At 47.8% G+C, this 10,584-nt stretch overlaps 1 protein-coding gene across 2 annotated transcripts; it reads right to left on the bottom strand.

Moving 5' to 3' along the window:
• Positions 1–5,213: 5,213 nt before the first annotated feature.
• LOC123387984 (treacle protein-like) lies at positions 5,214–10,075 on the bottom strand. 2 transcript variants are annotated; one of them, XM_045066741.1, is made up of 2 exons: positions 5,681–10,075; positions 5,214–5,588 (listed from the first exon to the last, which is right to left on the bottom strand). In XM_045066741.1, the coding sequence occupies exon 1, from the start codon at positions 10,030–10,032 to the stop codon at positions 5,698–5,700; it is 4,335 nt and encodes a 1,444-aa protein (XP_044922676.1). In that variant the 5' UTR covers positions 10,033–10,075; the 3' UTR covers positions 5,214–5,588; positions 5,681–5,697. The 2 variants fall into 2 exon arrangements, with proteins under 2 accessions (XP_044922676.1, XP_044922677.1); XM_045066742.1 differs by lacking the exon at positions 5,214–5,588 and having other exon boundaries at positions 6,878–7,114; positions 7,156–10,075.
• Between the last annotated feature and the right edge of the window lie 509 nt (positions 10,076–10,584).

Genomic DNA, 10,584 nt, shown 5'->3' with positions numbered 1-10,584 from the left:
GGGGAGAGTCCAAGTGACTTGCCTTACTGCCCTTTGTGTGCCTTGGGATGGAGAATGGTTGGGGGCTCATGCATGTAGCAGTTCTGCTGTTCCTGGGAGAAGACTGAGTGTCACCCTGCTGTCCTTTCTGGGGTCACCACCCTGACTGAGAGCTATTGCCCAGTGGTGGATGCCAGTTCTGCCCTCCTGGGGGATAGCAGATGGTCCACACATTCCAGTCCTTTTAAGGGTGCGCAGGCAGGGGGCGCCTGGGTGGCTCAGTGGGTTAAGCCGCTGCCTTCAGCTCAGATCATGATCTCAGAGTCCTGGGATCGAGTCCCACATCGGGCTCTCTGCTCAGCAGGGAGCCTGCTTCCTTCTCTCTCTCTCTCTGCCTGCCTCTCAGTGTACTTGTAATTTCTCTTTGTCAAATAAATAAATAAAATCTTTTAAAAAAAAAAGGGTGCGCAGGCAGAGAGCAATCACCCGATCTGCCTGGCTCATGGTTTCTGGTGACCCAAATTAAGAGTCTTCTCCTGGGCTCTCTGGCCATAACCAGTTTCTCCACTCCACTGCTTGGGTACTCTACTGGCTCAGGCATCCCTGTTAGTTCTGTGTCTTCTGGGATCCTGAGACCACACTGACCCACCTAGAATTCTGCCCTTATCATCCCCTGAGCCTCTTTTAGACAGGGATGTCTCTTACTGGCGCAGATTTCTAAGGACTCTGAATTTGTACTCTGTGGCTATATCTCTTTCCAGTAGCCAGTTTATGGAGGCTCCCTGCTCACTCTGTTTATATTCCTCCCCTCAGGTTCACATCTCCATACCTCCTACCTTGCAAAAAGCAGTTGCTTTTCTAGATATATTTCCAGATATATTTTCTTACATCTCAGGCTGAATTCCTGGATGTTCAGAATGGTTTGATAGCTATCCAGCTAAATTCAATGGACCAGGTAAAATGAGATCCCCTACTCTTCTGCCGTCTTGCTTCTTCAATCCTTTATGACATTCTTAATAACATTTTCTTCTCTAGTTTATTTTTTGTAAGAATACAACATACAATACATATACAATCAACAATAGGCTGTGAGTAATTAAGTAATTAAGTTTTGGGGCAATAGAAAGTTATAGGTGGATTTTCAACTATGTGGGCATTGATCACCCTAATCCCCATGGCTTGTTCAAGGGTCCAAAGGTACTAATTTTTTATGAAAGGCGGGCAGTTGATAGAGGAGAATTTATGATCAAGATCGGGTATTTTTAAATAGAAAATGACATGAGTGTTTTCTGATGAAACTGATCTTGTAGAGAGGCAAGAAATGCTGATGTGGAAGAGAGTAGGAGTACTTGCAAGTGCAAAGTGTTCAAGTGGGCCAGAGGGGAGACAATCAAGACGCCATGGGATTAGGAACATTTCTTTTACTGTGATTAGGCAGCAGACCAAGTAGGTTGATATTCATATAGGCTGATACAATTGACGGTGGGCATTTATGTTTTCATTGGTTTTATTGGTCTTCATGGAAGACAGACTTATTTCCCAAAAGTTTCTTATCTCTGATGAGAAGTTGCATGTTGGGAAAGAACAAAGAGAAACATACCCAGGAAAGAGTGACTAGGATTATAAGTGAATCTTAAAATTTCACTCCTTAAGGAGTGAGTCCATGTATATTTAGTCTCTTGAAAAGGCTTTGGGAAGACATGCTTTAAATAACTGAAGGGTAATCACAAAGCAAAGGCAATGATCTTTTGTATGTGTAGCTCCAGAACACAGAGCTATGACAGGTGGATAGAAGTCACAGGAGGCAGATTTCAATTTATAGTAAAAACAAACTTTGTACTACCAGAATTTTGCAGTTGTGAGGTTATAAAATTTCCTTTACAGATAGTGTTCAGAGAGTTAGCATAATTTCATGAGGACATTATGGAGATATCACTTGCATTGAAAGGAGAAATTATGTTAGACACTTTCAATGTGTACTGGAACTGAGCTCCATGAATTGTCGCTGGTCCATCTTCTCAAATCATTTCTCAACAATGCCTTTTCTTCCTTACATTTTGCTCTCAGAGGTAGTACTGTAGCATCTCAATTGTTATTGATGTAGATTTTGAAAACAATTGTGGTGAGATAGGAAATATAGTTCAGATGGCCCCTTATGGTCACATTTTACAAGCTTTACAAACAAAACATGCAGTCTGATAGAATTCCTCTGCTCTAGGACTGTCAGAAAAATTAGAGGAATCACATATCCAATTTCCAGTTTCTCCTTTTCCTTTTAGTGCTTTTGAACTTGAGTCTGTGGATAAGATGCTTCAGTGGGGTTGTTGCTTAATTAATTAGAGACAAGAGAAGAATAAAATTTTAAAGAGAGGATTGTAGATTACAGAGTCCCCTGTTCAGCAATGACATAGACTAATTTGACAATCGAAGGGTCAGTACCTGCAAAAGTAAGGACACTGCTTACAAGCATTAGCACCCAACTAGTAACAATGTGCATGCCAGGATAATGAACTTAAAACAATAGTAATTAGCAGGCTAAGACAAAGGATTAAAATTAAAAATGAATGGTGCAGTGCTTCCGCTTCCTTGTAGAACAGCATTAAGCCAACTTAATCCATTTTAATTCATTGTGAAACCTGCAGTGCAAATGAGGTGGATTCAAGGGTCAGGTTCAGCTCCTGAGAAAGTGCGATACATTCACCTGTGACAATTCTTTCTGGAATGATAAAGTAAGGGAAGTCTCTTAAGAACTCTGAGTGACTCCACAAGGTCCCCAGAGATCAGGTGTCAAAGTTGTCTATCAGATGCCTGAAAAGAAAAAAGGGAAGCATTACTCAATGCTATTGTGAGACAGTTGTCATTGACTGATCAGGCCTTTGAAGCACGCTTTCACAGTCAATGAAACCACCTGAATAGATGAAAGCCAGACAGCTTCTGACAAACAAGAGTCTATGGAATATTCATTGTGCATCTGGGAGGGAAAGATTAATGTATTAGAAATTAAAATGGGACCAGAATGTATGATCTTGCTCTAACACTTGGCCAGACCTGTGTCACCCACTGCTAGGGCCTGAAGTCAACAGACAATTCTGCCAAGGTAACTGAGAATCATTAAGCATCCTGCTATTGTGCATGGTGAATAATAAAACTTTCCTCCTATTCTTTGCCTGGAGCTGACAATGAATAATTCTGGAGCTATTTGCAATGTTAACAGCACCTATCTTGCCCATCCATTCCTTTACGATAAGGATGGAAATATGCATTTCAACAGTCTGTACAGATACTGATTCACAGGCATTTCAAAGGACACCTGTCACTCAAGTGAAGGACCTGTCAGTCTTCAATGTATGATGGTGCCAAGAAAATGGCCAAAAAGATTATCTGTACTTTATTTCTTCCCTTTTTTCAGATTAAAACACTGTTATATTTGCCATAGACTGACAAGTGATTTACACTAGCAACTGTAACATATTTAAGACCAGAAAAAAAGCTATTCTCTTAGGCAGGCGTACTCTTCCCAGGTTTACAACTGTATCAAATATACTATCGCAAATGTGATCTGGGCCATACAGAATGTCATTATGCTTGATATTAGAAGCATTTAATCTGTTTGCTGACATAAAGGTGACATTGATAGAGTTGTATTTTTGATGTCAGTACCCAAGTAAATTTACTTTTAGGAAATTACAACTAGACTGGAATTACAAGGAGTCCTTAGAGTATGACCAGCTTTGTATTGGACATCTTCATTAAAATTATATGTGAGCAGCTCAAGATTTTGCTTCAACAGTGCATCAGTGAGTATATGGTTTAGAATAGCATACCTTCCATAATCAATAGAAATTTGTGTCACTTATTAAAAAACTAAAATCCAACTACAAAAGAGACTCAACATTTCCTTCCCCGGACCAAAATTATGAACAGTATCTAGAATTTTAGAGATCTTCAAAGTTTTATTCCCCTGTACAAATACTGTGATTCTCTTCAGGATCCCAATATATATTAAACAAATTATTCTGCCTTTTCCAACTATAGTTAAGTTAATAATTAAATTAAATTTTAAATTAATAAACTTCAAAGAGGTCCACTTTCCTCACCCCTCCTGAAAGTCACAAGAGCTCATCTTTTTATCACGGTGTTATAGGTCTTTTCTTTTTCCTAAGAATGATGAGCCTATTAAGCTCCCTGTTGACCACACAGCAATTCTTGGGTGTTTTAGTGGTACTCACATAAAAAAAAAAAGGCTTGCATTTGGTACATTAAAGAACTGACCTGTGAATTTCTTAAGCCTCTGGTTAGTGAGCAATCCCTCTCTTTCTTTTTGACAAGTAGTTCTTATAAGTATCAATCCTGTTTTTTTCTCAAAATTATGAGTCTATGGGTCTTTTTCCATATAAATCCATAGGATATATTTTAAACTAGAGAACTGTTTTGTCGGGAAATTGTCCAAATCTCCCTAGCACCAAGGGATACATTGAAGCAATTAGAGCTAACTTTATTACTTTGTGATAGATAGATGATAGAGGTAGATGAATTAATCAGGAAAAGCTAAAAATTATATTCAAATTTGAGACTCTCAAACTCATACAACTATTGTAAAGTTATTTAAAAAATCATTAAAATCACTGATAGTGATATAATATAGTTAAATTATCAATTAAAACATTCTCTCATGAAACCCTGTTATAACAAAAATGGATGAAGCAAAGATAAAACAGAAATTGTCTCAGAGAATAAAATGATTACTTATAGCCAGATTCCCAGTATTATGGTCTGTAAATATGAGGGTTCCATAAATCCCTAATTCTCTCCTTTCTTTATAGTGAATTTTTTATAGCCAAAGTCTATAATCCAGACATTGCAGATAACTTTTCCAGAAATAATTTCTAAGAAAGAGAGTGAGAGAAAGAGTGTGTGAGATATTTTGAAACCTCTAGACATTGACCAGAAATTGTTTAAAATGACTTCTTAGGCATTCTGCTGTAAGAAATCATAAAACAAATGTATTAGATTCCAATAACATATCAAATTTTTTAGTGGTTTGATGATTACCAAGATGTTAATCACCCTCACATCCTTGAGATACTCATTTTGAGTGGCTTCTCTTCTCACTGTTTTTCTATCTTTCCTAAATATGTGTTTAAATTTCTCAAAGTTTAAGGTAGTTAGATTTCTTCTTTCCCTTTGTACTAATATCAATTTACAACGTAGTCACTTATTTTATTTTATTTTTTTCCTTTAAGCCTTTTATTTTCTGAGTTGTTACAAAAAACCACAAACAAACAGGGAAAACTGATAGAGGGCAAAGCCTCTGCATCAGCCAGAGACCAGAGACGTGGAAGGAGCTGTAGGCTGGGCCTTGCTAAGTCTGCAGGGCCCAGAGGTGGAAAGTCCAAGGCCTCTGGGCCTGTTGGGTTTGAAGGGAGAGGGGCAGGTCACTTAAAAAATATATATATATACTGTACACATCTCTAGGAAGCAATCTGTGTCAGGACAGAAGTCAGACGTGGAGTCAGTGAGTGCAAGTCCCCAGAGCTGGACGCTTGGCCGCCACTCCCCTCAGGGCTCACTGCTCGGCCAGCGCGGACACAGTGGCTGGCGGGCTTCTTCTGGGGAGGAAGGGGAGTTAAAGATTCAGTTCCAGCCCATGGTGGGCAGAGGGCTGAGGCACAGGGCTGGTCACCACTTGGCTAGGAAATCCCTGTCGCCGCGGGCCCCTCAGACTGTCTGCTCTGCCGTCTTCTTCTTTTTCTTCTTTTTCTTCTGGAATGGCGAGTCAGGGTCTTTGGTTGAGGCCTTTTTCACTTTCTTCTTCTTTTCCTTTTTTTCCTTGTCTTTCTTTTTCTTGTCAGATTTCTTCTTCTCCTTCTTGCTCTTTGGGTTGCCTTGGTCTCCAACCTCAACCTTCAGTGTCCCTGGCTCCCCTTCTGGCTTCTCCTTGGCTCCTCGGGAGCCGGAAGCCTCTTTCTCCTTCTCCTTGGTGTTACCACTTGCTCCATCTTTCTTGGCTTTCCCCTTGGGAGTCCTGAGGGCCTTTTCTGGCGAGCCAGCACCCTCCCCACCTTCCCCGGCCACCAGCTGCTTCTTCTTCTTGTTCTTGGGGACTCTGGCGGCCGTCTGGTCCCCTGAGAGCTTCCTCTTGCGGCCCACCCGGCCCTTCCTGCCGGTCTCCTTGGCAGTGTCCGCAGCCTTCTTCCTCTCCTGCTCCAGCAGCTCCGTCAGGACCTTCACCACCGAGGCCTGCACCTGGGCCTCATTCAGGGGCCAGGGTTCACTCAGGAGGCGCCGGCTGATGTCACTCTGCAGTGCCAGCACTGAGGCCTGGGGGTTCCCGGCCTCCTTCTTGGGCTTCCGGGGCTTCTGAGGCGTGGGATTAGCCTCTTTTCTGCCTGCTACATGTTGGGGTTCCACTTCCTGCTTGCTGTCTGGGGCATCTTTGGTGGTATAAGTAGAAGAAGCCGAAGGGTTGAGGTCTGGCTTAGGAGTGGCCTTTGAAGCTTGGGAATTGGCCAGAGTCGGCCCAGGGGTCACATAACCTGAGAGGAGAGACTGAGAGGGTGCCACCACCTCTTCCTCGCTGGACTCTGCTGTGGTCTCCTCCACCAAGGTCTCTGTCGTGGGGGGGGCTGGACCTAGCCTGGGGGCCGAGGGAGCCATACGGGGCCTGTCAGCATCCTCCTCGCTCCCTGAGGAGCTGCCGCTGCTGTCATTGCTGTCACTGGAGGTGTCAGAGGCCTTGGCTTTGGTGTGTCCAGTGGGAGTAGCTGTGGCACGCTGGAGCGCAGGGACCTCAGGCTTTCTGACCTTGTTGGTCCCCTTGGCTGGCACAGGGAGTGTTCCCAGAGCATTATCAACCTGAGCAATGGGTGTCTCCTGTTTCTTGCCTTCTGACATCCGACCAGACACCGCGCCGCTGCCGGTCCCCACAGCGTTGGCTCTGACGGCTGGCCTTGGCTGGGCCGTGAGCACACTTGTGCTGGTTCTACTGGCAGGAGTGGAACACTGCGTCGCGGGGATCACATCCTCATCCTCACTCCCAGAGGAGGAGCTCCTGGCAGTGCTCTCCGATGCCCGGGCCTTCCTTGGGGTGTTTATAGCTGGGGCGTGCGTGGCGGTAGCAGCTGGGCCAGCTGGACTACGGTTAGGGTCGACAAAAATCAGAGGGGGTTTAATCACCTGGCTGGACGGCAACTCCTCGTCACTGCTCTCCGAGGACCCCTCTGCATTCTTCTCTGGGGCTACTGGTGCCAGGGGCTTGCTTCTGGCAGCTTTGGAGATGCCCTCCTTCTTGGCAGGAATTGCTGGTCTCGTCTTCTGTGGGGCTGGCGTGTCTCCTCGGGCTACGGAGGCCTCAGTGGGTACAGGAGTGCCCGGGACACCTTTCATCGGGGAGGCCTTGGTTTGGGGGTGCTTTATAGCAGGCTTCGCCTGGGCTGGCGCCTCCTCCTCGCTGTCAGACTCCTCCTCACTGCTGCTTTCCGAGTCCTCCTCTGGCTTCCCTGCCTGGGTGGCTATGGCTCCTGTCTTCTTGGGAGGGGCCACTGCAGCCCCTTTCCTGGAGAGCTCCTTGCTGGGGGCTGAGGCAGTTCTGACCTGGGGACTCTTCCCTGCAGGCTGAGTGGGGACCTCTCCATCACTGTCCGACTCCTCCTCGCTGCTCTCGGAGTCCTCCTCCTGTGGGCTCTTGACTGGCCCTGGCTGTGCCGGGGCTGCTGTGGCCACTGCCTTTCCCACAGCTGGCATGGACCCCTGGCTCCTGCCCGAGACAGCATTGCTCTGGGGAGTTCTCGCTGGTGGCTTTACCTTGGCTGGGGACTCCTGCTTGGCTTGAGCAGCTGCCATGACCCCTTTTCCTGGAGCTGATGCTGCCCCTTTGGCTGAAGCTGCTCTGGTGGGAGCTGGGTTGGCTTTGTTCTGAGGAGTTTTCATAGAGGCCTTCATCTGGGTGGGAGCTTTGGCTGTCTCCTCACTGTCAGAGTCCTCCTCACTGCTCTCCGAGGAGTCTTCCGGCAGCTCAGCTTTGACTTTGACTGGGGCCACTGGGAGCCCTGCCTTCCCAGGGGGTGCTGCGGCAGTCCCTTGGCCTGAGGGCCCTTTGGTGGGTGTAGAGGCAGTTTTCACGGTGACACCTTTCCCCACAGGCTTTGCCTGTCCCACGGCTGGGGTAGGAGTGAGGTCCTCCTCACTGTCGGACTCCTTGCTGCTTGAAGAGTCCTCTGGCCCCTGGACGCCCCTGGCCATAGCTGGGGATGAGGCACAGGCTGGAGAAGTTGCTGTTCCCACCTTCCAAGGAGCTGGTGTGCCCACTCGCACTGGGGGGGCCTTGGCAGTTGCTGGGGTAATGGGGGTGCCCTTCCTTGGGGAGGCCTTGATCTGGGGTGTTTTCACAGCTGGTTTTGCCTGGGCTAGAGCCGGGGCTGCAGGCACCTTCTCGTCACTGTCTGACTCCTCACTGCTCTCCGAGTCATCCTTGGACACCTTGGCCTTGCCCTGGGTGGTCACAGACCCTGCCTTCTGAGGGGGCCCCTTGGCAGGACCTGAGGCAGGTCTGACCTGGATCTTCCCAGAGGATTTTGCCTGGGCCGGCGCCTCTGCCTCGCTGTCTGATTCCTCCTCGCTGCTGCTCTCTGAGTCCTCCTCCTGTTTCCCTACTGGGGTGGCTGCCGGCCCCAGCTTCTGAGGGGGCCCCTTGACAGGACCTGAGGCAGCTCTGACTTGGGAGTTTTGCCCCAAAGGTTTTGCCTGAGCAGGGCTCTTGGCTGGGGGCACAGCTGCTGGGGCCTCCTCCTCGCTGTCAGACTCCTCAGTGCTACTCTCTGCGTTGTCTTCCCCTTTCACCTTCCCCACCTGGGCGGCTACAGGCCCTGCTTTGCCAGGGGGCAGTGCAGGGGCCACTTTCCTAGGGGACTCCTTGGCAGAAGCTGAGGCACCTTTGACCTGGGGGGTCTTCCCTGAAGACTTCGCCTGAAGTGGTGTCTTGGCAGCCGGCGCTTCCTCCTCGCTGTCAGACTCCTCCTCACTGCTGCTATCTGAGTCCTCCTCTGGCTTCCCAGCCGTGGCCTGTGCAGCTGCAGGCCCTGCCTTCCCAGGGGGTGCTGGGGCAGCCCCTTTCCCAGAGGTCCCCTTGACAGGACCCAACGCAGCTCTGACCTGGACAACTGTGTTTGAGGCCTTCGCCTGGCAGGGCGGCTCTGCAGGGGCGCCCTCCTCACTCTCAGACTCCTCTTCGCTGCTCTCCGAGTCCTCTTCTGGCACCTTGGCCTTGTTGGCTGAGGTCAGGGCACCTCCTCTGACTTGGGGGGTCACATCCCCTGCCTTCCCAGGTGTTGGGGCTGTTCCTCTTCCGAGAGAGTCCTTGGCAGGCACTGGTGAGGCTTTGACCTGGGGTGGTTTTACTGAAGGTTTCATCTCCACGTATGTCTCATCGCTTGAGCTGGAGGTCTCCTCGCTGGAGCTGTCAACCTGGTTGGCTGAGGCCATTCCAGGCTTGGCTGTGGTTCCGAGGGCTGGGACGCCACCCTCCTCTTCAGTTTCTGAAACCAGAACGGTATTTGCCGAGGGCTCTGCTGACTTCCTGGGGGACCTCCCAGACAGAAGGTGGGCCACTGCCTTTCCAGAGGCCGGATGTGGTGTGGAGTTCATCATCTTGCTGGCTTTCTTGGTCTTCGCCTTGGCTTTCTCCTTTGCGCCTGAAGGCAAAACCGGCCCCGCCGCTGAGGAGTTGGTAGCCGCTAGTCTTGGGGTGGCTTTGGCGGCTTCAGCTTCTGCCTCCTCCTCCTCTTCCTCTTCCGAGCTCTCAGAGCTGCTAATGGGGTCCGACACTCGGGTCTTCTTAGCCTGCAGCGCTGCATCCTCTTCCGCCTTCCGCTTCTGGCCAACCTCTGAGGTTTGTTGCCAGTGAGTATAGATGTCCATAAGGGTTACAGGCTGAGTCAGGAAACTTTTCTGGCCACTCTGCTCCTTCACTTCCCGCGCCGCGCGCACATAGCCCGCCTGTAACAGATGCTGGTAGATCAGGGGAAGCAACTCCCGACGTTTCCTGGCCTCGGCCATGCCGACGAAACCGGGCCGTCCGCTCACCTGCACGCCCCCCTCAGTCCCCCTAGTCACTTATTTTTTATGGCAATTTTGAGGTACTACTACCATCCCCATTGTACAGATGTAGAAACAGTCCAAGATCATGCAGTTAGATTTAAAATCAACCAACTTGACTCCAGAGTCTATGCTCAAAAAAGGTACTTTGTCTTAGCATGAACTTATAATCAGAGAGTACCGAAGGCACTAAGATACATTAAAGTTATCATACTTTTTACTATAAACTCTTTGGGAAATAAATTTGTCACAGAAAACTTACTCACATAACACAAATATTCTCTAATTAATGGGTATTTAAAATAATAACAAAAGTATGTTATTCTAATAATGTCTATTCAAGTGTTTTAAAATGATTCCAGCATGAGGAAGAAAAAGTATTTATATTCTCAACCCTATGTATTACTACATTACATTGTTATACTCTGAATTTTTCCTAGTAAAGCCTATTTCTACTAGCTCCAAAGCACAACAGATCTAAAATTCGGTTTGGGATGACATCATATGTCCAAT

Source organism: Mustela putorius, unplaced genomic scaffold (assembly GCF_011764305.1).
Source record: "Mustela putorius furo isolate JIRA1106 unplaced genomic scaffold, ASM1176430v1.1 tig00003869_pilon_pilon_pilon, whole genome shotgun sequence".
NCBI lineage: Eukaryota > Metazoa > Chordata > Mammalia > Carnivora > Mustelidae > Mustela > Mustela putorius.
The sequence above is the reverse complement of the archived record's forward strand: the minus strand, read 5'-3'. Positions and strand labels throughout refer to the sequence as shown.

Excerpts from the sequence above, each read along its gene's own strand:
- LOC123387984 (XM_045066741.1), bottom strand. The coding sequence starts at position 10,032 with ATGGCCGAGGCCAGGAAACGTCGGGAGTTGCTTCCCCTGATCTACCAG.